The 24,928-nt window shown below is 53.0% G+C and overlaps 7 protein-coding genes across 7 annotated transcripts; 3 read left to right on the forward strand and 4 right to left on the reverse strand.

The window, feature by feature from the left end:
• Nucleotides 1–74: 74 nt before the first annotated feature.
• On the reverse strand, nt 75–2,475 carry ISF_08817 (Alpha-N-acetylglucosaminidase; the record flags this gene model as incomplete). Its single annotated transcript, XM_018852420.1, has 3 exons — nt 75–1,951; nt 2,007–2,152; nt 2,225–2,475. The coding sequence occupies 3 exons, from the start codon at nt 2,473–2,475 to the stop codon at nt 75–77; spliced, it is 2,274 nt and encodes a 757-aa protein (XP_018700380.1).
• Nucleotides 2,476–6,291: 3,816 nt separating this feature from the next.
• On the forward strand, nt 6,292–6,852 carry ISF_08818 (metalloprotease MEP1; the record flags this gene model as incomplete). The annotated part of the gene is made up of 1 exon (XM_018852421.1): nt 6,292–6,852. One exon carries the CDS (start codon nt 6,292–6,294, stop codon nt 6,850–6,852), a length of 561 nt encoding a protein of 186 aa, XP_018700381.1.
• Nucleotides 6,853–6,975: 123 nt separating this feature from the next.
• Nucleotides 6,976–7,398, forward strand: ISF_08819 (hypothetical protein; the record flags this gene model as incomplete). The annotated part of the gene is made up of 2 exons (XM_018852422.1): nt 6,976–7,060; nt 7,157–7,398. 2 exons carry the CDS (start codon nt 6,976–6,978, stop codon nt 7,396–7,398), a joined length of 327 nt encoding a protein of 108 aa, XP_018700382.1.
• A 3,180-nt stretch (nt 7,399–10,578) lies between these two features.
• On the reverse strand, nt 10,579–10,842 carry ISF_08820 (hypothetical protein; the record flags this gene model as incomplete). The annotated part of the gene is made up of 2 exons (XM_018852423.1): nt 10,579–10,596; nt 10,648–10,842. 2 exons carry the CDS (start codon nt 10,840–10,842, stop codon nt 10,579–10,581), a joined length of 213 nt encoding a protein of 70 aa, XP_018700383.1.
• Nucleotides 10,843–14,217: 3,375 nt separating this feature from the next.
• On the forward strand, nt 14,218–15,129 carry ISF_08821 (GMP synthase; the record flags this gene model as incomplete). Its single annotated transcript, XM_018852424.1, has 3 exons — nt 14,218–14,446; nt 14,539–14,765; nt 14,821–15,129. 3 exons carry the CDS (start codon nt 14,218–14,220, stop codon nt 15,127–15,129), a joined length of 765 nt encoding a protein of 254 aa, XP_018700384.1.
• Nucleotides 15,130–17,517: 2,388 nt separating this feature from the next.
• ISF_08822 (Zn(2)-C6 fungal-type DNA-binding domain protein) lies at nt 17,518–19,197 on the reverse strand (the record flags this gene model as incomplete). Its single annotated transcript, XM_018852425.1, has 1 exon — nt 17,518–19,197. The coding sequence occupies one exon, from the start codon at nt 19,195–19,197 to the stop codon at nt 17,518–17,520; it is 1,680 nt and encodes a 559-aa protein (XP_018700385.1).
• Nucleotides 19,198–21,037: 1,840 nt separating this feature from the next.
• Nucleotides 21,038–23,282, reverse strand: ISF_08823 (Phosphoesterase; the record flags this gene model as incomplete). Its single annotated transcript, XM_018852426.1, has 6 exons — nt 21,038–21,673; nt 21,735–22,042; nt 22,092–22,478; nt 22,556–22,950; nt 23,022–23,104; nt 23,163–23,282. The coding sequence occupies 6 exons, from the start codon at nt 23,280–23,282 to the stop codon at nt 21,038–21,040; spliced, it is 1,929 nt and encodes a 642-aa protein (XP_018700386.1).
• Between the last annotated feature and the right edge of the window lie 1,646 nt (nt 23,283–24,928).

A 24,928-nucleotide genomic window follows, 5' to 3' on the forward strand; every position in this document is an offset into this window, starting at 1 on the left:
TTATTGTGCTGTGAAGCGCGGCATCGTCCGGCCTCACTCGTGCTCAGGTGGTGCGGCTCGACCGAGTTTAGGGCTCATGCAAAAGCAGCTGGCCAGCGCTTCATCAGGCTTTTCGCTACCTGTTGAATATCCTGAGCCTTATCGCAAGTCTCCGAGTTGTATCCCCGGTACTGCCAGGACACCTCAAACTGACGAATCTTGTCCCCCAAAGCCTTCTCATCGAGCGCGACATCATGCTCCCGAGCGCGCACAAGACCGTCGATGAATATTCCCCATCGCTTGCCGTAGTACGACCTGACAAGACCAGACCAAGCCTTGGCGGCGTAGTCGTCGAGGAGACGCGACTCTGTGCTCCAGACAGTGACCTGGCTGCGGGCGTTGAACGCCACATCCTCCGGAGCGCTGGTGCTCTCGCCCCAGGACTTGGCGCTGTCGAGCCACTGCTTCAACGTGAAGTGCGCGTCGGTGTTGAGGGCCGTGTCCAGATCTTTGAGAAAAGAGAGCATGGACTTGCCCAAGTCTCTGATGACCGTGGCGTTGGCACCGGCTTGGAACTCGTCAACGAGGTTCGTGTAGATGTCGGCGAAGGCGTTGCCCAGGGCTTGTCGCGTGACGTCTACGAAGTCGAGGTGGAACGCAGGCACCTGCAGAAGCCCGGGGGCATCGAGACTGGCGTTGTGGAACAGATGCCAGATGTTCTTCATGACGTTCGGGGGGTACTGCAGGGCGGTGGGCGCAGGCCAGTGGCCGGTGCGGTTCGCCAGGCCCTCAAGCGCGGGGAAGAGCTGGTAGACGGAGACGCCGACGGAGGGGAGAACGTTGTCGCGGACGTCGTACGCGTGCTGTCGGAGCTGCTCCCAGGCGGAAAACACGCCCTCCGGTATGGTCCCCGAGCCGGCATATCTGTTCCTGGCCCACGTGCGGAAATAGTCGGCCGTATCAATCGGAGAGGCTTGCCACGCCTGGTCGAGCAGCAGGTCGTACACGACCTCGTTGCCCTCGTAGCCCTCCGGCGTCAAGCCGTAGCCGACGAGCGAGGGGGATTCCCTGAGCGCCTGCACCGAGTTTTGCGTCACGTTGGTGATCTTTCCGTGCAGGGCCTGGTTGCCGCCAAAGTCGTGCAGCTGGCACCATATCCACGGACGGTCCGCGTAGCTCCGCGTCCGCTGCCACTGCGGCTCGCTCTCGCTGAACAGATCCAGGATGACCATGTCGTTCTTCCCGGGCGGCCCCGCGAGGTACGCGTCGACGCGCTGCTGCGTCCAGAAGCCCTGGCTGGAGTAGAAGAGCCAGCCCTGCATGAGCCAGATGGCCGCCGGGTTCGCCGCGGTGATCCCCGCGTACGTGCTGGCGGAGACGTCGGTGATGTACTTTGCGTCGCCGGATTTGGGGTTGATCTCGTTGAACTGGTCGACCGTGTATACGTTTGTGACGTTGCCAAAGGCTTCTACCTGGTTCGCGATGAACAGCTTCTGCAGCTCCGCGTAGGTCTTGTCGGTCGGGTTCAGGAACGCGGTCGCAGTGTTGTTCGCGGGAACGTCCACCCAGGCGGGCGCGTCCACGACGTCCGCGTCCGGCCGGAGCGTCTTGAGCGCGGCGGGGACGAAGCCGGGAAACCCGGGGAGCACGGGCGTGATGCCGAGCTCCACCATGCGCGCGACGATCTTCTTCTGCAGGGCGAACTGCTGGTCGATCCAGGCGAGGGAGAGCCGGCGCTGGGGGCCCCAGGTGCCGTGGATGTTGCCGAAGCGGTTCCAGGGTTGGAAGGCCTCGCCGCTGAAGAAGGCGAGGATGTCGTCCTGGGCGAGGCCGAGCTGGAGGAAGCTGTCGAGGAAGATGCGCTCGTAGCCGACCCAGGCGAGCTGCAGGTTGACGCCGCGCAGGGCGGCCCAGTCGAGGAGCTTCTCCCAGTCGGACCACGAGTACCAGACAAAGGTGTAGCCAAAGGTGACTTCAGTACTGTTAGGACAGAGATATGGAAGAAAGAGCGTGTGAGCATTATGTACCCGTGTTCAGGTTGTAGCGCCACGGGACCGTGCTGGCTCCTGTAAGCGCTTCCTCAGGGAGCGGGAGACGGTCGGGGAGCTTGTAGACGGTGTCGACGAACCAATGCTCGTCCATTTTGAGCGCATCGTTTGCATAATGGCGTAGCCTGGATACGAGATACGGAATTAGCAACACAATTTTGGGGATGTTGTGAAAAAGAGTGAGGATGAAAACCTACCCTCGAGCCAGGGCACTCAGCGTGGTGCCCTGGACGCGAATCTTGCCATTGCTCGACGAGACGGTGTAATTATCATTGTCGGGTACGTTCCAGCGCGACCAGTTCTCGTGCTCCCGCGTCAGCTCAAACTCAAACTGGGCATCGCGTCCTTGGAAGAGACGCCTTGCCAGACCCTGAATGCCAGCGACCGAGGCTTCGTGAACCGCCGCCGCAGTAGGGGCTGCTGCTAAGAGGATTCGCATCCACTTCATTTTTTCCCTCTTCTCTGTAATAATTCTTCGAGGTCCGCTGCATCGAATAACCGGCTTCCATGGTCGCTTTCGCTTTCATTTATACACAAGATTGGCGATCACCCCAGCGCGCTCTTGCCAGGCGTTCACGGATGTAACGTTGGCCGCAGATCCTTGGTGGACTAGGTCTTGGAAGCCGGGCAAGGACGGTTACCTACATAGTTAGTACTTATTTAGAGCTTAATAAACCTCGGTCGTTGTATGGAGTTCTCCACCGGAGTTTAAGCTCGGCCGACTCTGGGTAAATAGCGAAGGCAGCTTAATAAATTCATGCTTAGTATGTCGATACTAGAGTGAACGGCTGCTAACAGCGCTGTAGTTTGTGATATAACAAGCGTAATATAAGCAGAGAAATGTGACAGCGGAGACAACAGTCTCAGTCTTCCGAGGCCGTATATACACGCCATGTCTCAGCTTGCCGGTAGGGTAATAGTTGCCGTACTTCGGGGTCAACCACGGTTGCACTTACGTTGGGGATAGACGTCCGGAGTGTTCATAACTAGGCACGGACTTGCTACTACAGAACTAGCTTTTATCAGAGACGTCAGCAGACAGGGAGCTTCTAGACTAACGCCATTAGCGTCCTAGCATAGCAATGGAAACATTACAAGGATGTTGCCTGACGTTGATAGTATCGTGGCCCATGCTATAGACGAATTCAAAGGAACGACCCAATTTAGTAGGGATTTTCTGCCTTCCTGCCTGTCCTGCAGCTGGACGGTGGGCTGACAGCCTGGCAGCCCCGCGAGAACCTGTAAACACTTTCCGCCACTTTCCTGCTGTTAGCACCTGTTAGTAGGGTGACGGGTTTACATGCGACGTTGCTACATCTTCTCTATGAACCACTACCGCAAACCTAACAGCAAATTGGAAGAACTTTAGAGAGTTCATGTTTCATTGCAAAGTTAGTTCCGGCGACAATTGCATGACATGTGCGCTGCGAATCTTGTTTGGAACAGTTTCTGTATCGATGGATTCACAGTGTGCTGCTCGTCTGCCATGTGGCTGTCCTCATTCGACAACGCATCAACCGCCAACTCCTAGTCTTCGAACCTCCAGGACACCAATTATTGACGTCCCAGTGCTTGATGGGATTTCCGTGCCGTCACGCCCACCTATAGATAGAAAATGAACTTGACTACTCTATCTTCCTGCCTGACAAGAGTTGCACCCAGGGAAGGCGCGCTGTATGATGCGCGGTAGAAGCGACCAGTTTTGGCCACTACCGAAACCAGTTCCGCCTGACAATGACTCTTTGACCAAATTGGAGGACCTGCAAGCGTCATCCGGCATCAGATCAGGCTGGCAGTTAAGCTGCTCGCTTTTTCCCTTTGCAACACTTTCTTATGCATACAATTCTTCCTTGGGAACAACAAGAGACTGAAAGGTTTTCGTCACTACTATGCCCAAACGGCAGCGTGGCCTCGATAGGCCACTGGGGGAAGAACGACAACCCAAGGCCAACTACCTGGCAGCTGGGGACGAGTCCAACGCCGGCTGCTCAAAGGACCAAAGGGACCCAGGCTCCGACAAAATTCCAGACTGCCAGTGGTGCACCACCGACCCATTCTAAATACATGACAGGGTGATCATCTCTGAAATATATATCTGGTGCTTGATATTTGGACGATGTTGCTTAACATGCTGGAAGTCTTTGATAGCGCGCAGCTCATTCTTCCAGCTGCTGATATCTTGACTTGTCCGGGCAGCCTAAACGACAGAGTCTTTAAAAACAACTTTGAATACCCTATGCGAATGGCCTGAATGGGGATTTTCGTCTGCCACTGAGCATGGAACTCCAGACCGAAGGCGGCTGGCTTCAGTTAGAATATCTAATGAGCTGAGCATGGCGAGGCTTTGTGTGATATTGGAAAGTTGGAATTTGTATTGAGAATGCTTCAGATGGGAACTCGCTGGTATTATGAAAGGCAGTGCACGTGATGCACCTAACTGAAATAGTGCGTCTAGTATCAACAGATAACATAAGCCCTAATAAGCCACCAGCAAGCAGCCGGCGGCTCAGATCCGAGCCGCCTGGACTGCAGCGGCGAGTCTCTCGCGCGACAGGGAGCTGAGTTTCCGGTAGATCTCGAGTGCTCGGTAAATGATAGTGAACTGCAACACATACTAACCATGCTACGGCCAAGGTTGGCGACGTGGCGGGAGGGGCTGCGGGCCCTTGTCGAGTTAATCATCTTTCTATATCTGCTATATCATGGTATTTTGATCTTACTTGGAGGAGAAATACGAGAGGTGCCTCGCTAGAGAGAGGAGGTCCTACTGCCACACAAGAGATCGTAGCATAATACCAAAATTCTCATTCTATATCCAGACTTTACACTACATCAACTCATAATACCTAGCCGCCTTACCTATATTTAGAAAAGTACTAAGATATTCTCTTTTTTTTTATATTGTTAGACCAATTCGGTCCTCCAATGATAGCCTGCTGGAGGTTAGATATAACTAGGAGCTCGTCAATCTTGGCGGGCCTCTATTCGCACAGAAAGTGGCATACTGACCGGCAGCGCCTAGTTCACCTAACTCGTTACGTTATGTAGGCAGCGGCGTTAAGAGCTAATCGTCATCGTCTTCGGACTCGACGACTTAGGGTTAACAAGGCAGGTGTCTATACGGATGGTTTAGCTCCGACGCGTTGACGCAGTGCGCATGGTGGGCAGAGCTGAGACCTTGACGGTTCCCATTTCCAGTCAACGATGTGGAGGCAAGAATACATCCGATGCCGTTGAGATGTCCACGCACAACTGTGTGACACGGGCACCCAGAGTTGCACTGCCACTATGCGACACAGGCTAATGACAGGAACGTGACTACTCGCAGCCGTACGCAGCTGGCGATCGGAGTGATGACTGGCGTGGTATTGGCTGACGAGGTGGGCTGCGCGTGCCGGCACGCTGTACGGAGCCGAAATGTACAGCCCTACCCAAGGCTGAGAAAAGGTAGTAAAGCAGGGTGTTTCGGGCGCGACCAAAGGCTGTAAGGTGAAGATGCCCAGAGTGCTCCAAAGCGCCACGGCGCGCCCGAGCCTAACTAGTCAGGTTGTGAACTCCCCTGTTAGGTTAATGAACAGATCAATGTATGGGGCTTCGGCTCAGCTACTGTACCTAATTAATTGGGGCCGCCCTTATTCCTCCTCGAATGATGTTCATAGACCTACCTATTGTTAAGTTTACAACTGCCGAGGCAAGACTTGTGCATCGCCACGCACGAGTCACTGGTTGAAGAAATTAAACAAATCTCTGTTCATAACACAGCCATCGTAAGATTGCTTGTCGCTTATCCACTTAGTCCAATCTTGAGGATCGTCTCTCGCTAGCCTGTGCTTGGTGGTTACTCAGTATTTAATTCTTTCGGCTCCAACGCCATTCACTCTTCACACAAACGCCCCTGCCTCTTCCCTCCACAGTCTACAACTACTACTGCTACTACTGCTACTACTCGGCTCAACACCTATACAATGGCTCTTCTCACTGCTCTGTACCTTGCACTGGCTTCATTCACACCGGTACTAGGAATATCGCGTTGCGGCGAGAGTGCTCACCGAAGTCTACTTCTCGCTCGATCAGCGATTGATGATCTTGCAGTTACGGGGACAGATGCGAGTGGTCTTGGTACAATCGCGGTTGATACTTACATGCACGCCGTTGCGGGCTCGAGCAACTCCTCCGCTTACATCTCGGTTCGGCTTAACCCGGGTTCAGTCAAAAGAGCTGACTAGCAACTGGAACAGGCTAACGAAGGAAATAGAAAGAAACTATGGAGCGGCAGCTTCAAGTGCTCAACCAAGACTTCAGCCGAGCCAACATCTCTTTTACCCTTCGTAACACAACTTGGACGGAGAACGAGGATTGGGCGTCCGGTGCTAATGGAGTTTATTCCGCCATGGTCGCGACTCTTCATCAAGGCGGTAACGATGCTCTCAACCTCTATTTTGTGGAAGTGGTCTCCCCTTACGGCTTCCCACCACCCTACGACGATGAAAACAACGAGCTTCTCGGCATCGCATCATACCCTTGGGACGCATCCACCACCGACCATACAAGTAGTGTTTGCGTCGTGGCTGCAGGAACGGTTCCCGGCGGTGATAGAGCACCGACAAACCTAGGAAAAACTGCGACTCATGAGGTGGGCCATTGGTTTGGCCTTTATCACCCGTTTGAAGGAGGTTGTGTCGCCGACCCTAATGGCGGAGACCGGGTTTCCGATACTCCCGCCGCCGCTAATGCGACGTTTGGATGTGAAAGTAGTCGTGATAGTTGCCCAGACCTGCCTGGTCTTGATCCACTCCAAAACTTTATGGGGGCTGCAGATGAGTGAGTCTCTTCGTCTCTAGCAGCTTCCCAAGCAGAGCAAGCTACTGAAAGAAAACGAACCCTGATCGGCTAACTTTGCTCGTGTAGTGGTTGCATGGATAACTTCACACCCGGTCAAATCGTAAGAATGCATGCTGCTTGGAACAAATGGAGAAGTCCACTGTCTACTGCGACTACAGAGCCGAGCCCTACGGCATCACCTTCGTCTGGTAGTCAGTTGAGCTATGCGCGGCTTCAGCCAGTATATGCAATTCTTTTTTTTAGTCTATTAGTTAGGTTGGCTTAGAAATCTTACTTTTTTCATGCAGAAACTCGTATCTTCAAGGTGTTCTCCGACGGGCATGAGCTCGCGGTGCACCTCGCAGCGCGCGACGACCTCATCCCCGTCCCGCCGCCCACCCGCGTCACGTATTCGTTTTCCGGGCACCAAGAGTGCAAAGCTTTTGCGCTGATTGTTGTCAGAGGGCCACCGTATGGCGAGACTCACGCCGACGGTCGAGGTACTTATCTCGCGATGGCGCTGGCGGCGGACATGGAGCGACGTCTATGACGGTGCACGTTCCGTAGGGTGTCGGGCTTAAAAGGCGGGCACTTGACCGAGGTGCGACCACATTTGCGGAGTTGGAAAAAGAAAGAAACTCGCACATCAGCGAGTATGACGGCAGTTTTGCGTGCTGGAGCTGCTCTTTTCGCCTGCAAGGCGATTGGGCACCTGCACTTGGCCATGTAGCTCCAGGCCAAGTGCAGGTGCCCAACGAAACAGACTGGCCGCAGCGGGTCTAATCGTACGGATCGTAGACGTCAGGTAGGTCAAAGTCATCAGGTTCGACCCATTCCGCGCCCCACGGACGGATCTCGTCAAGCCAGCTGCGGATCTCGTCAGGCGGGATGGGTCGGTAATATCCTCTAACATTTTTAGTATCTATTATTAATACTTAATTTAATAGTTTGTGAGTCAAAAATAAGTAGGACACGAAGAACGATAGGAAAGCCAGAACCTGTAGGAGCCCGTTTAAGAAGAACAGATAGAAACTGCGTCTTCCCTAACCTTAACCAACCTGGAGCCAACAGAATTTCGACTCCCTAGAAGAATTCCCATTTGCCTCGACTAATCAGGGCGGAGAGCAGTATGCAATGCATTCCCGAGTCTACGTTTATCTTACGGCTTTCTAACTAACACCCTTGTGAAGCGCTTACCTGATCCCCGTAAACATCGCATCCTAGAGCGCTTAGGGAGGTATTCTATCGACCTTCCTTAGAAAGAATAACGCTAAGATCTTTGATCCTACCGATACGAGCCCCAACGCCGCCGATGGTACCTGGTACAAGATTAGAGAATGGAAGGGCAATTTAGGGTAAGCGACACATGACTCCTAGCTACAACACATTCACAGCTAACTACGTACAACCCTTACAGTGCACGGCCTTGATGCAGAACCCTAAGTCCGTCTGCAAGGGCGGGGCTAATATACTTGGTGATTGGGGGTTTAACATTGGCAAGGTTACGTATCAGCTCAACCATCAAACGGGCAAGTTTGAGAGTGTTCTAAGAAGCCGTAAGCTGTCTTGAGGGCCACTGTTATTAGTAAAACTCTCAATCAATTCTCAATAAATAACAAGTATATATTTCTTGCGGGCGGAGTGGATTTTTTTGTTGATCATACTAGGGTTACAACTGCCTAATTAGCGGAGCAAATTAAACCAACAGCAAAGATTGTGAGCATCCAATGTTAAACTCGTCTTCTTGAATTTGCAGGACGGAGTCAAGCTCAATGGCTTGGTCTGACTGTGGACCAGCTGCTGTCCATCTGGTGCGCTCTCTCGTCGGAGTCAATCCAACCAACAATGTTCAGCCCAAGTTGAGTAACTGACAGCTACCATGTGCGCGACGGGCTATGCTACCACGGCTGATACTGCAGCGCACCAACTACTCGTCAAACCAATATTTGATTCCCTTAACCCCCTATGGTACCACACAAAAGCTGAACCCTTGATCAAGACGAGGTGACGAGAGTGCTTCTAGCCCTGCAGTCCCCGTACAAGTCGCATGTGTCGCCTGAGCGCATCATTGATGGGTGGAACTGGTCGAAAACGTCCACGCCAATCATTTTCCGTTTCAATATCAACCTTTGGCACCATACGGGCGTTCACTATCCATGTAGAGTCGAGGGCCACGTCCAACGGTCCGGGGGATGACAATGGGGAATCGACCTTGGCTTCGACAAGATGCTCGCGTAGGCTCATGAGCCACGGATGCACGGCTGGATTGTTCAAAGTTAAGATAAATATAGCGTTTCTTGCAGGAAATGGTGAACCTACTAGCAATATAGTCTTTTATCGTGACGAAGCCTTGTTCTGTAGATGCGGCAACATGCAGGGTAAGCCCTCTCCATTTCATTGGCCTCCCTCTGCCGCAGCATTTGTTCAGGAACTCGGTATTCGAGTCCTCCTCCCAGCTTCCATCCTCCTTCATCTCGCGTGCATAAGGTCGATCCTCGTCACCAAGGTCTCCGTACGTAACGAACTCGGCCTCCTTGTGGTGCTCATGGTGTTGGACCCAGTCATATTCCCAGTCGTCCAAGAATTCGAGGGAAGCCACGATTGAAGAGACAGGCGGTTGCTTCACTGGTAATAATGCGATTTCATGCCAGGTACCGTCTGGATTCTGAAAGGGCTCGAGCCCTTCCTGGCCACTTCGAAAGTTCTTCATGACGGATATGCAAGCAGGAAAGTCGCCTGCGAGAGTCCAGCAGAGGCGATCAGTGCTCTCGCGCTCTTGACGTCTCTTTTCTTTAATTGGACATGTCGAGTCGGTAGCTTCCATTTTGATGCTGCGTCATTAGCATGGCAACTTTGCTTGGTTATAAGTACGCGACAGATACTGATGGTACGGCTCTGACCTCGGGGTGCGCAAATTCGGCGTTGGAGACGAGGATAAATTATTGGCCGATTCCATCCAGCCGAACAATTACTTGATAAAATATGTAGTGGCTCCTTTTTTTTGTTAGTTCGTCGCTGTGGTCGTGTCTCCAGCGCAGCCTGTTTGGGCTGCTTGGGGCAGCACCTACTACCTTGTAAGCGAGCGAGCGATTTGACAACCATCTTCATGTCTAGCGATGAGCGCTTGGCCCTTATCATCGTCAACAATCGAGTCGACCTACTCATCGCTGGAGGAAGAAGGTGGCTGTCCCGCTGACGGATCGGTTTCTGACCTCTGAGAACGTTATTGAGGCGATGTTGCCTCAGCACCGACTGCTTTCTTTGCAAACACGGGTCAATGCTGGAGATGCCGGAGGCTTGTCACTGCCCAAGGGAACTACCAACAACATCAGCCGTTCACAATAGGCTGAGGAATGCACGTATCATTGGCTACGTAGTACAGCCCGCGGTTCTGAGATGACGTTTGACCTTAACAGAGCAGGACTGGCGGGCGTTATCTGAACCTGGGATTTGCATAGATACTTTTAGCATGGAATAATTTCTACACGTATGAGTACAGAGCGAATAGTTTTCGTAGATATAATTGCAAGTGGTCATGGTCAATTATAGCAGGGTAGCGTAAGGCGACCGCTACGGCGACCGCGCTACCCTGGTGGCCGTTCTGCAGGGATTCAACAGATTTATTAAACCTAGCTAGTATACCTGGTTTAAGCCAACTAATATAAGCTATTCACCGTTGTATATGCAGGCCTATTCCTCAGCCCTATACCCTGTAAATGTTTCGTTGAAACTATTTGAATTCGTTGCACTGTGAAAAAGTTAGTCACATCATCCAGACAAAGTGGAAGAGGACTCGTACCCCTAATCTACCAGCGAGGTCATCGCCATGATTGGCGCGAACCTGGTCACAGCTCTCCTGGGAAAAGCCCTGGGAGTTTTGGGGCCCTTGAGGTGCAGGCGTGAAATTGATGCTGCCGTCGGGGTTCTGAGAGAACTGAGGACTAGCCGCGGCAAGTCCGGCAAACAGAATAGCAAGAGTGGCTGAGAACTTCATTTTTGTCGCACACGTTCCAAACAGAGACTCGGTAAGTGGTAGCTGGGGGGTGATAGAATGATAGTACAAAAGTATTCCTGCCAGAGGATACTTGGACACGGATGTTATAAGTAAGAAACTTAATCGGTGTTATGTGTATGGTAGTTGAGGGCTGATGGAAAAATGGTGATAACTATTCAAGACAGACCCTATTTATACACCTCAAATATACTAGAACTTGTCAAAAAAATACAAGGGAGCCTCGCTTAGCCGGAAGTAGCCACTGGCAATAGAACTGAGTAATTCTCTATCGGTATTGATGCCTTAAAGCTGTTTTTAAAACTTGTTACAGATTTTCGTATTACCGCATAATCCCTCACAACTGCTGCTCGGAAGTGCGTAGCATCTCCAGCCAGTAGATACAAACCGACATGTTGGAGGGAACTTCGCAGCTCCATCGCGGTGATGCCTCGTGATGCTTGGCTAAAATTCCAGCGACCAGGAGCTATACAGGCGAAACGACGCATTAGCATAATGAATTGCTAACGAGTAAGGCCGAGTTGTAAACCAGCGACGCCTACTGTTACGGAGGCCCCGACTCATCCCCGGCCCTGCCACCAAGACTCGCAAAACATTAGCTGCGCATACTAGGGTCGCTGTCTCGTGAAAATCTCTCTCTATGTGTAAGTTCTGTACTCAACTCTCGCTCGGTTCGGTTGACAAATCAGCTGAGCCCGAGTCAGTGACAGCCGATAGATCCGCGCGGCTATGTGCACGGAAGTGCAGCCGCTGACCCCGTAGCGACGGGTGCAAGCTGTTGTCTCATCATGCAGAGCGTTGCCTCCAGCGTCCGGGCTTCTTATGCGCAAGGTTGTTGGCATGTTTCACCAGAATCCGCATGGTGCTTATTGTCACATGATTCTAGATGCTACTAGTGATTCTGGGTTATGATTGCTCTAACGCAAATCCGGTAACAACTTCAGTAAGACGACCAAAGCTTTAGGTCAACTCCTTATTCTTGTGCAAACCGAACGGGGCCGTTTGAGATCCTCGAAGGGACCTTGTACAATAGGTAGAAGACTGCACGTATCGTCGTCGTTCCGTCCAAGGTCCAGCACCTCTCTGGAATCGGACCCGTGGCTCTAGATTGTCCGATGCTTGATTTCGACTGAACCTTGGTTTGTGCGCGCATACCTGTCAGTCAGTTATGCTTCATCGACACGCTTTTGGTTCGCAGGCCTGTGTTTGGAGAAGTGGTTTCATCTTGGCGAGCGGGACTAGGGAAGGGCTGTACCCGAACTCGCAAAGTCTGTAGATACTGTCGGTCCGGAGTAAATTTTGTGAGTACAGGTGCAGAGGAAATAGTTTTGATAGATGTAATGCAAATGGTCATTCATGGCCACTTAACGAGCAGGCGTCCAGGCATAACGCGCCTGCGCTAGTCATGGTGGTCGTTTTGCGGATTATACCACGACTGCGAAATTTACCAAAGCTGTCGATTATGTTTTTCTTCTTGTTTTATAGAAATCAAAAAAAAAAACAGTCACTGTAATTCGCACATTCTTAGAGACCAGCGGTATCGCAGAACCCGGCATTGCAACCAGGTAGGCAGAGTTGCGGCCCCCGCCAACTGTACAGCGATGTACCATTCATTGCCTTGTCAGAATCTCCAAAACAATTCCGCTAGCACAAGTCGGCCTTCGCTCCAGTACGAACACAAGTTGAGTTGGATAGAGCTGGATTATTAGTACCGACTGAGCCAACTGGTATAAGGCGGATTGCGGCAGCACCAAACATGGCCAGAGTCAATGGTGTGAGAGTGCCGCCCAATGTTGGGCCTTGCCGGTGAGGAACGCTGGGCAACATTGCGAGCACTTGTATCAACGAGAACTAAGGACGAAGATACTTTAGAGTTTTGTCTGCACCACACGCGCAATGACGAGTACGGCAAGTTTGGCTTGCCCAGACGACAAATTTAGCTTGTGAAAGCCCGGGTTCGCCATAGTAAACCTGGGTGGTTTACCTTTGCGATGACGCCACTGAAATATGTTCTGTACTTGCAATCTGGATGCCCTGGGAAACTGCTAGTGCCTCGACCTCCCAATGAAATTCAATTCACCCATCAATGCAGGCCGCACTCGTTCGTTTGAAAGCCCTTGACGGGGCAAACCAGGATGCCTGACTGACCTAGAATCTCAATGCTGAGCGCACAGATGCGCTAGACAAGGGACACCCCGCGCCGGGGAGGTTGCCATCTTTTCGTTGACTAAGAGAAACCCAACACGACAAGCCACCTGTCTGTCACTTCCCATCTGGGATTGCGACAGCACATTGTTCTGAGCTTACCCGAAAAATGCCAGGACAAAGCGGTCCCACAAGGTTGACAGGTTGGTTACGGTAGTAATTAACCAAGAACTCCAGGGGCTTATGTGTCAAAAGGTTGAGTAGCCGTCGGGGTAGCTCCAAAAGGCAGCCTGTTATTATTTCAGACGCTGTACTATTGCGTAGAGCAACTTGGCCGCGCCCACTTTCGGCACTTGCCGGTAGACATTTGGCGTATTTTTTTCTTCTCAGTATCCGCAACTGAAAAGAACGGCAAACTCACCGCACCTCTCTGCAGGTTGTACTTCTAAGAAAACGATGGAAAATTTCCCACTAGCTCAACTTCAAAGTCTCAGTCTCCGAATACCAAAGTCAACGTAGGAAAAAGACGTCAGATGGCGGGACCAAGACGAAACCCGGCCGCCGGGACCGGAGCGCGGCGCCGGCGGGGATCCCGGTCTAGCTTGCTACGGGTAGGAACGCGGTGGGGAGCGGAGAAGAGAAGAATGGCATTTTGATCCAATCAAGACGTCCACAGCGTGGGTATGGGTTTCCATCAGGTCACAGATATGCGTTTGCACGCGTCTTCGCTGGACAGGCAAGGGGTGGGGGAAAACTCTGCCCATCAAGGGCCACGACCACCACGACCACCCTCGTAGCTCCGCACGACCAAGGAGGTATCGGAGGGCAGCATGTGCGTGGTGTGTGCGGGTTCGTGAGAGTGTGAGATTACGGGCTCGGACACGACATGGGTTCTCGGTCATGGGATTCCCACACTTGACGTAGTGAGCTCTCGTTGTTGGAGAAGGGTCTGGTAGCGGGAGGCGGGCAGCGGAGAGTCTGCGTAGTGTTGTGGCTCTCAGTTTCTGGCTAGGAGTCGTCGGTGGCCCTCTTTCGTTTTTTTTTTTTCTCCTCTCGCCCTCGGATTTTGCTGACGAGTTCTCTTCCCCTCTTTCCTTTTCGCAGACTCTGTTGGAACGTATCTTACCTTGAGAAGGCACTTGACAACTTGGCCACAACCCATATACCAATACACATTCACCAGTCCCTCCCACCTAGAAGTTTTTTTTTGCCATGGCCAAGTTTCGTCTCGCCGTGCTCGAGTGCGATGTCCCCTTCCCGGGCGTAGTCGAACTCCGGGGCTCCTACGGGGACATGTTCCGCAGCCTCCTCGCCGAGGGCATGCGCGGGCTGCCTGCCGGCGACGCGCAGACGGAGCTGGTCGTGACCAAGTGGGATGTCGTCAACGCGCATGTGTACCCGGTCTTTGAGGACTTTGACGGCCTCATGATTTCCGGCAGCAGTGAGTTTCGCCCACCCCCGTAGCCCACGCCCGGCCCAAAGACGATCCAGAGAGAAGGAGAGAAAGAAAAGGGGTAAGACTGACCAGAGCAGAGCACACCGCGTTCGACAATACGCCCTGGATTATTGCCCTCATCGACTACCTCACAGACTTTTTCAAGAACTCGCGCAAGCCCGTCGTCGGCATCTGCTTCGGGCACCAGATTATCGCGCGTACGCTTGGCGGTCGCGTCGAGGTCAACCCGGGCGGCTGGGAGAATTCGGTAACGCGGATCGACCTGAGCGTGACTGGTCGGCAGTTTTTCGGCGTGCCAACTATTGTAAGTCATCCTCGTTCTTCGTATGCAGTTCTACCCCATGCTGACATGTACTTAGCACATGCATCAGACACACCGCGACGCCGTCACGATGCTGCCGCCCGGCGTCAACAGCATCGGCGGCTCTGCGCGCTGCGGTGTTCACGGCATGTACAGGCCCGGCCGCTTCCTCTCGTTCCAGGGCCACCCCGAGTTCGACGAGGAGACCATGACGCTCATCCTCAGAGGGCGTCGTGCCATTGGCTTCTTCTCTGAGGACATGTACAACGACGGCATGAGCCGCGTGAGCTGGCCGCACTGCGGCAAGATGCTGGCGACCAAGGTTTGCGGGTTCCTGCTGGATGCGAAGCGAGCTGCATTGTCGTAGATGTCGTTCATCTAAATCCCTCACCAAAGATGAGGGAAATCGGCAGGTTTGATGGTTGGTTGTTATTGGTTTATGCGTACATTGGGCATGAAAGCGATGAGTTTTTACTAGCATTCAAGAATGGGAAAACAGGGCCTAGGCGTTTTAAAAAGAAAAAAGAAGATAAAACTAGAGACAAATGTACTTGGTTTACAGTACCTCTTTTCCAGGTCTCTGTCTGGTGAAAGATAAGGAAACTGCCCAGCCTTGCTGTTTACGTCGCGCATAAGTGGGCGGACGGGTCTCATTAGTGAGGCCAAAGATAAGCAAGAAGCGTGTGATTGGTGCTTGAGAATGCGTTACGAAATGAGACAGGGAAAGATGAAAGAAGAAGGCCGAGGGGACTGGGGAAGAGCTGGAGTAATGGGGAAATTTGGGGAAATTTAAATAAATAAATAAATATTAATTTGGAGAAATGCTTGCATGTGCGCGGAAGAATCGGTGTCAAGAGCCGGGTTACCGGTGGCGCGGATCGTGAGGCTATCTACGCCGAGAGAATGGGGAGAAGCACTCTGTATCGGGGAAGACGAAATTTGTGTGTCGAAATTCCTTCTCATTAAAAAAAAGGAAATACAAGACGACTCATTTCTGTTTTTACTAAGCTCGGAGTGTTGGATGCAACGATTTTCTTCTGCAGCCATCTTTAATCTTTACCTGTCACATCGCAACATACCCGGGAGTCGAGCCCAGCAGCGCGGTATGTGAAGTTTGCCGAGTCATAACACTCTAGGGGACGGGCGGGGGCGAGGAGACAAATATCATTGTATCCAATAGCAAAGCAAGGCTTCTCACGAGCCTCGATGAGGCAGTTCCTGAGTAAAAAGGTCAACTTGAAGTGATGCATGGAAGGCCGGCCGATCTGGAGCGTTTCCTTGTCGAGGCGATGACGATACCACGGGAGGGCGAAGTTGGTAGAGAGTTGACCGTCGGGCACGATAGGGTGTATATAGTCCGGCGGTATTCAGTGCTGAGCTTTCTACCTCTTACCAACCATCCATCGCAGCTCAAGGTGGTCTGTGGCGGCTCTCATGGAAAGCAGACTATTCGATGTTCGGTCAGGATGATAAATGGTACACATGAGCACATGAGTGTCTGCCTTTCTTTGCCTTATTAATTAGATAGATGCACTTCTTCCAGAGGCACCGGTAAATGAGCAACGACTTAATATCTAAAATAATATTTTGTATTTCCATGACGCAACTTTTCATTATCCTGCCTCGGTGGTGTTTACTTACACAAGAGGTCGTCGCATGGCGGTAACTACTTGCACCACCAACGCGGGCATGTCTTTCCGGCGGCCTCCCTCGTCGAACACAAATCTCGGCCAACTTTTAACATGGTTACGTCAAACATCATGCGTTCTTCCCCAAGGAAACTGCATAATCCTGCCGTCAATCTTTACCGCCACCGCGGCTCCGAGGAGAAACGTGGAGTATAAGGCAGCTGGCGGTCGGTCCCCACAGCGGCTCGCGGCAGCGGTGCGCCGTCAACTTCAACTTTATTATATACAACCCGCACCATCCCTGTCCTGACCAACCTCGCTTTTCCCATCTTGTTTTTTTCTCTATTCTCACTTGTACGTCCAACATGCACATAATAGCCAGGGAACTGGAAAGTGTTTGAAATGTGACGTCTTCGATGCTTGGAATAAACAGTCGCGGAAATGCCAACGCTAATGTCAAAGTATAGTTCCCGTATCTCATTACCATTTCCATAACCGTTCCCTTGATACTGGCCGGATGTCTCGTGCTTCTTGGGCACTCATCACATACGCGCCTCGAGGCCGACCACTTCCTCGAGGCGGTTACCGCCGCAGGGTCACGACCAGGGTATTTCAGCTGCATACCAGCAATGTCAAGAAGGCACAGCAGGCTGTGTAGCAGGTGTGCTCGTCGATTCTACCGCGGATATCCTGAGGATAAACAAGGCTACCGTGGGCGAAGTTGTGGGAGTGAACATTGTTTGCGGGGCTAATAACCTGACCATGCCCGCGCCGATGCAGCCTCAAATTGGGCGGGCAGCAAGAATTGTCCATGGCACCGTTTTCAACTCGGGCCAGGGCCGCTGCGCCATTGAAGGGTTTATGTGCTTGCAGACGTGCACGATACCATTGTAGCCGAGCTGCGTGAAGAGCTGGAGGGGGTGAGTCTTCCACACACCGATGGCTGATCTGAGCTGACAGCATCAGTTGCATCTTGGGCGGCCCAGCAGACAGGGTAACAACGGTTGTTGGCCTTGTCATTTCTGCAGCGGCATTCAAGGCTTTACCGCACAAGGTGGCGATGCTCTCGGAAGGGGCGCTGTTGATGCCACACTAACGTCGTCGAATAACCCACACGCATTCTTTTCTCATGCAAAAGAGATCCACACCTGGCGATCCTGCATCACCTCCGACAGCTTCCAGGGACTCACATCTTCTGGTGGCTTCGTCCATATATGTTCCAGCAGTATCAGCGTTTCCTTCATGTTACCGAGGCCAATGGTCCTATGCATGATCTGCAGCCGCTCCCGCAGAACCTGCTGCACGTCGGCATCGGTTGTGCAGCATCCAATAACAGCCAAGGGCCAGCAAAGGCTGGTATTGATGCGCAGGGTAGCCGGGAACTGGCTCAGAAGAGACAGGGCGTCGGAGACGGCACCCGCCATCAGGCTCATGTGGGCCTCATTCCCGCGCTCTTGATGCGGAGTGCCGAGAATGCTCCATAGGTAGAGGAGCACGCCTTGCTTGAAAACGAGACTAGCTAGTCGGGAGTACGGATTTACGGACAAGTCAGGGAAGAAGGCCATGATTTGCGACTGCAGCATGCCAAAGGTGATGATGTCATCTGGCTCCGGTGACAGCTTCCCGTCGGCGCGAGTGGTCATGATGCGATGGCCAAGGTGATAGACATGAGGTATGAGGAGCAGCAACTCGAGCCAACAGCCTGACAGCTGGCCGACGTAGCCCTTGGAGATTAGAGTGTGGCCCATGCCCTCGATGGTCGGGCTAAGTTCAGGAGGCGGGCGGCTGCGGTCGGTGGACATGATGCTGGTTACGGTCATGTGAATGGCAAACTCGACGAGAAAATCAGGAAGATCTTCGGGAATCTCGGACTTTGGGCGCGTCAGCAGCAGATTGAGCATAGACTCGGAGGCGCGGAGGTGGTCAAAGATGGTGCCGTGAATATCACCCCTCGCGACCTCTGTCAGGCACAAAATCAAGCTGCCAACTGTCAAGGCGAGAGTATTCTCCTCCTTACCCGAGACGTACTCGCCGACGACGTTGCGAAACATGCGCAGGGAGTCGGTATAGTAGTGGTGGGCCACCTCGGTGCCAAGTACGCCCGCCTCGGCCGACTGTCGATGAGCGGCGCTCTGGGCCAGGAGCAGCTGGAGGACCAGCGGATTGTCAAAGGCGAGGGGAACGAGCTTTGCGATGAAGGGGTTGATGTCGGTAGAGCCGTTTCCCATACTGTTGGCAGTGCGATGCAGGTAGTAGCTGAGCAGGTCAGACGACTCGCGGCTGTGGTTGGGGAGCAGGGACAGCGGCGAGAGGGTGAGGATGGACGGGTCTGCGGCGAGGCTCATGGATGAGATGGTGAGGGCCTGCGAATCGGAAAACATGTCGGCGTGCGAGGCGACTGGCGAGACAGGCATGATGGGCGAAGTGTCTGCGACGAGGGGGGCGTGGGCATCGACGTCTTGGGGAACTATCATGTCGACATCTCCGCGATCATGGTTGCTCTCCGAGGAGGAGTGCGACTCGGCGCGTTGTCTCGCCGTCGGGTCGTGTTGGACGGAGGTGACATGATCAGGCTTGCCAGCGAAAGAGGTGGCACGAGGCCGGTTTGTTGGTGACTTGGAGACGGCGGGCGACGTGGGGTTCTTGGTGCGCGTCTGCATGGCGCTGGCATTCTCCGTAGGCCAGGTACACTCGAGGTGATTGCGTCGGCAGCCGCTGCAAAGCGGCTTTTCCTCGTTGCACTTCTTCTTGCGGCGGCGACAGGTGAAGCAGCCTGTCCTGCTGCGAATGATGGGCATGGCGCGCATAGCGGCAGAGGTGAGGTGAGGTGAGTTGGTCGAGGTATGTAGCTTCTACGTGGAGGTGGTACAGCGCCGCAGCCGGATTCAGCATGTGTTACTGACGCATTTCGGCAGAGGGAGATGCACGGAAGCTGCAGCTGGACATGAGAGGTGTTATTTTGCGTGTGAACGATGGAAGAGGAAGAGAAGGGGAGGTGGAAGCCGGGAGGATGGGGAGATATTGTCTGCGTGAGGCAGGTCAGGAAAGACTGAAAGAAACTTAGAAAGCGGGGAAGACGATTATGGCAGCTGGCGCTGCAAATCCTTCTTTTTGGCGGTTTTAGGGCGTGAAGCGGCAGTTTTAGTGGATTTCCGGGTTTCTACAGCGGCGTTGCCCCGTTATCAGCCCCTGCAGTGGCGTCGATAGGGCGGATAGGGAGGGGTTTTGGAAAAGCGCAGGAACGTGTAAAGAACAGAGGCAGCAGGGATAGGCAATTGAAGGGGATTAAGCAGGCTGGCACAGATTATTATTACTCCGTAGACGAGTCAAGAAAGGAATCATGGTTCGACTTGTCCCTGATTTGATACCACCAGTCCTCGTGCTGCCGTCACGGATGATAGCCAGTCAGTTGGCTGGCACACTTTTTGCTGAGCAGAGTCGATCACGAAGCCGCTACCAACAAGCGATAATGACGTTTGAATAGATAACATGCATCTCGCCAGACATATCCATCCACTACCTATACTCTAACCCAACGCCATAGCATTAAGCTTTTCTACCCCCGCCCTCCATCTCAATAGCCGTCTACTCCGTACTCCTCACGGCAATAGTCCAGCAAAGAAAAAAAAAATACTTGAGGAATACCCGCCCAACGCAACGGCAGAGCCGGCTGTCGGCGCCACTAACCGGCCGGACGCCGCCGAAGTCGATGGGAGGGGAGGGGTCCTTGTACCCGACACTCCGAAAAGGCACAGGCAGATCCGGGGTCGCATCTCACCCGTAAAAATCTCCAGCATCTTGCTCTCCATCCATGTGCAGCATCTATATTCTAGAAGCACAAGAAATATTCCGCCGTCTCTTCTTTTCTTCCTTCTTCGCATCCCGACTCTCGACAGTGCAATCAACGGCCACGCTACGAAAACGTGGCAGCGCGCACCGAAACTTAGCGTCCCTGCCCTAGGACCCCTTGTGCGCGTCTCCAGCGCGGTCCCATCTGTGATTGGACACTCGCATCGACCTGCTCTGCCCTCCCTTTTGTCCCCGTTTCAATTCATCCATCACCAACACGCGACACTTGAACTAGTCATGATCCCAGTCCGATGCTACCGCACAGCTTCTCATCGCATCGATCGAGTTGCCGAGACAGCAAGATAGAGCCTCGTACCCATCTTGCCGAGACCCATCAGGCCCTTTATTACACAAGACGGCGGGCTCTGGTTCAAGAAGTGAATATGTCAAAGGCATATGAAAAATAGCTATGTATAAAGCTATGCTTGTAAAATATTTACCAAGTCTAAAAACAAGAGAGGACGCCATATACAGCCCACCCAGACCGCGTCACGTCTGGTCGTGTGCGCTCTCCGTCCAGGCCAAAGCCCCAGCTGAGCCCTATGAATTGACTCAGTTCCCAACAAGGCATCCGTTTCGCATAACGCTCGGCCACGTCCCACAAAGAGGACAATAAGTAAATGCCTTGCGCTGAAATGTAAATCATGGCTATCGGTCCTATTATGCCGCTCGCTGCCTCCCCCAAAGGAGACGCGTCACTGGTCACGACCCCTGTCGTCTGAATGGCCCCTCCCCATGACGCCCGTAACTCCAACAGAATCATCCAGTCATCGTTCCACCTCTCGGCAGAGCCTTACGCTATGACTTGTATGAGACAGCGTACGCTGTAAATTTGGCGTCGCCCCAGCTCCAGTTGACCTCGCGCTTGACGCTTCTCCTGTGCGTCCTTGTCTCAACTGTCAACGCGCGCTTGTCACTTCCCGTAGACAGAGTGTACGTGGCCGTATCAGCGTGATAGTCAATCGTGAACGTCAGGGCCTTGTTCTTATCCGATGTCAACTTGTCCCCTGCCTGAATGTATTGTTTGTCCTTGGCTGACTGCAGGTAGAATTGTTTCCCGTAGTCAGTTAGGCTGTGCAATATCCATCGCTGCTCAATCTTGTCGTGCTTTTGATTACCGCTGCTGAGGCTGACACCATCTTTTTGGTTCGTCAGCGCCTTGCCATTGGCCTGGAACACCACATAGCGGCCTTCGGTTGGTTGGCCGCGCATAGTCTTGAACCCGTCTTCCACCAGTGACGACATGTCTTGATTAGCGTTCTCCTTGCCGAACGGCACGGGCGGTCGATTGCCGATTCCGTGTTCTTGTAGGCACTTGGCTGGCCCAACCCACGGGCCGTCCAGAGAACCAAGAGTCAGGTTCCCTGACCACGACTTATCCGGGTCTGTTTCAGGCATGCGAACAGCAGCGATAGGTGGAACCGAGAAGTCCGCCTGAATGGTCAGCATGGTTACGGCGCATAGATCTTGCGCATCTGGACAAGATTTCACTCACACGACGGAAATCAAACGCATTGACCAGGTTCGACATGTGTCTGCGTCGCCAAGGCGTAATGTTCGGCACCTCCACGTTGTATCCGTTTGCCTTGGCCCAGGCTTCGACAAACATGATGTCGGACGTGTGGTCGGACACCTCAGTGAACACATTACCACCCCGCGTCCACGGCGAGATGATGTAGCGTGGCACCCGCCAACCTGGCCCGACAGGGCTTTCGCCGCCAAGCGAATCAATTTTGAGCCATTCACCGGGAGTGTCTTTGGGCGCGACCATAGGCACAACGTGGTCCATCCAACCACCTTGCTCTTGGTCACGTTAGCAAACTGTCGTGCAACTGAATGAACAGCGACCTACCATCGTAGCTGATGATGAGTATTGTCTCGTTATAGGCAGGGCTACCGGTCACGGCGTCTACAACTTGTTTTTGCAGCCAAGCACCGTCGATCGGCATATTGGGCGAGTGTTCGGCTAGCTCCTGTGGACCGACAATAATGCTGACCTGTGGTAGGGTGCCGCGTTTTGTAGCATCATAGAAGGCGTCGAGACCGGGATACGAGTTGCCCTTGTCACGCAACGCGGAGCCGTTGGCAGCCTTTTGATACTGTTCGAAGTAGGCAAGCATGTTGTCTTCAAAGTTGTCAAAGTCTTGCCAAACCTGCCACGAGACACCGGCGTCCTCGAGGTATTCAGGAAAGGTCTTCCAGACAAAAGGGAAACAGTTGATTTTGGGTTGTTCACAGCCTATCAAGTTAGCGATTTGAGCTCAACTCTGAACATTGAATATTTGCGCATGTTCCATGTTCGTGATGGGCACCCACCAGGAGTAGCATTGTTGTCGATAATGAGGCCGCCCTCACCGTCCGGATTGGTGGGCGAACCGGGAATGTTGATGGAACCGCTCATCCACATGATGCGGTTTGGATCCGTGGCGGCCAGCACACTCTGAGTGTTCATATCGAGCACCGTCCATCCTTCGGCAATGTCAAAATGAGTGGCTATGTCCGGTCGCTCAAAGTAACCCATGGCGTAACTACCACCTGCATCGGCGTACGTCCATTTGTCGCCGAGACCATCATTGTAAGCGTTGTGCATGGTGTCCCAACCATTGTCACCGCCACCCATGCATTGCGTTGACTGTTTCCATTCGCCACCAAGGTAGTTAATATGCCAGGGCTTGAGGGTTTTCGTGCCGTTCTTGGCCTTGCTCATTTGTCTTGTTGCGGCTGTCAGGCAACCTTTTTATTGCAGTTGTAGCGTGTGCATTTGTTGGTGGAAAGGACTTACTGCTCAAAGACTGTGTGGCCATCGGGATTGACCTGGACGTTGGGGTCGCCGAAACCTCGTACGCCAGCCATTGTCCCAAAGTACTGGAAATAAGTTAGTGGCGCTTGCTCATGACAGCCGGTTTTCAGACATGATACAAACATGGTCAAAGGAGCGGTTTTCTTGCATGAAAAGCACGATGTGTTTGATATCCGCAAGCGAAGTGGCTTGGACGGCCACGGCGGCCAGAGTTGCCCACAACGGACTGTTGGTTGACCTCATGGTGTCGGCAGAATAAGGAATGGAACCACCAAATCACCCAAATCAAAGAGGGACAGAACCGAATGTTCGAGGGGAGAGGGGGTTGAGACTGGCGCAAGATGAGGCACGGCAATAGCGTCGTTATAGCCGGGACAAATCTTGCTTGACCTGCATGTGCCGGGTGTCACGGCAGACCAGGATCAGCTCGGTCGGTATCGTTTCATGCGCTGGTAATTGAGTGCAACGTTTCAAGCTGAAGGGCAGCAGGAAACGAGCAATGGGCACCACGCTGGGCTGGAGTAGCTCAACGGCGTGAGTCGCATTGGATGATTCTCATGTGGACTGGCTGGGGAACTGTTGGGTCGGTCGAGGAGCCGGAAGCGCAAACTATTATTCACGAAGAGAGGTCGAAGAGATCTGACGAGTATGGCGAGGCCGGGTAAACGCTGCCGTGTTCAAGGCGAGCGAGAAATGTCGGAGGCGTTGTCGTTTTGCTTTTGAGCAGGCCTGTAGGGAGTTGTCGGTCTAGCGACGTGTGTGGGTGGATGTCGGAGGGGCGGCGGGCACAAAGCAAGACCGCGGGCAGGGTCGCGTCGTCACGTAAGAAAAGTGAGGCTTCTGCCAATCTGCAAGCGTAGTTGAGGAGCTTCCGTTCGTGGGCGTGAGATGATTGTCGAGCGAACGTGGGGATCTGCTAGCCTGGTGCAATTTCCGCTCGCGCGCCGCGCCGGCACAGCGGGTAGGTGAGGCTGTAGCGAAGAATGGTAGTGTGGGGTAAAGGGAGCGAAGGGACGACGCGTCCTGATAAAGATAAAATTGGCAAATGATGGTGAAATGATGCTTGATGGCGATAGTTGTATGATGCAAACGGAAAGCTACTGACTGGTGGCGTTTGGCTCGGAGAGTGCTATGGCAGGAGGGGCCTAGCATGACGTGGCTGCAGCGACAGGTGCTGGGTAGGTATTTAACTATTAGTTATCCAGCTGCACGGCAATTTGAACAGCAGGGTGCAAAATGATGCAAAAGCATGCTGATGCATGGCTAGGTAAAAAGTTACTTCAAAGTTCAATGGCAGTTTCATGGGACAGCAATGTGCTTTAGACCGACTGTGTTCCGGCTTCATTCCGTTAACTGGTCTGTCTAATGCCCTGTACCTCGACAGGTAGCCAGCCAGCCAGCCATTGGCTATAGTACCTTTTCTATACTGAGTCGGCACCTCTAGAAGCTACCGGTAGCTTGAGTTTTAGCATAATGTTACTTGATCCATTTTGAACTCCTCGAAACAGCTTTTACCGTGGAATTTGTGGCCGGCTGAGATCAGACGTGTGACAAATCTGATAACCCAAAATGTAAGGAGCTGCCGCATCGAGCTAGCTGTCCACTGAGGTGTTACACAGGTAGGTACTAACCCAGCGATTTGGGAAGGTGTCAGTCATCCGGCTCTAAACTCAATTGAACTTTCCCAAGCATCAACCCCATCTCGCCACTGTAGGTGGCAGACCTGGACCTTAACTCCAGGCCGGCCCCTCCCCGCATGCCGCCACCCGCCAGCGACCCCGCCGGAGCGGCCGCTAGGGGCTCTTGGTCTAGCGCAGTCGAGCGCTCGCTCCAGTTCACCTTATAGAGGCAAAAGAGGGTTTTATAGGCTTCGTCCTTTGTTTTAGTGG

Source organism: Cordyceps fumosorosea, assembly GCF_001636725.1.
Source record: "Cordyceps fumosorosea ARSEF 2679 chromosome Unknown scaffold_36, whole genome shotgun sequence".
NCBI lineage: Eukaryota > Fungi > Ascomycota > Sordariomycetes > Hypocreales > Cordycipitaceae > Cordyceps > Cordyceps fumosorosea.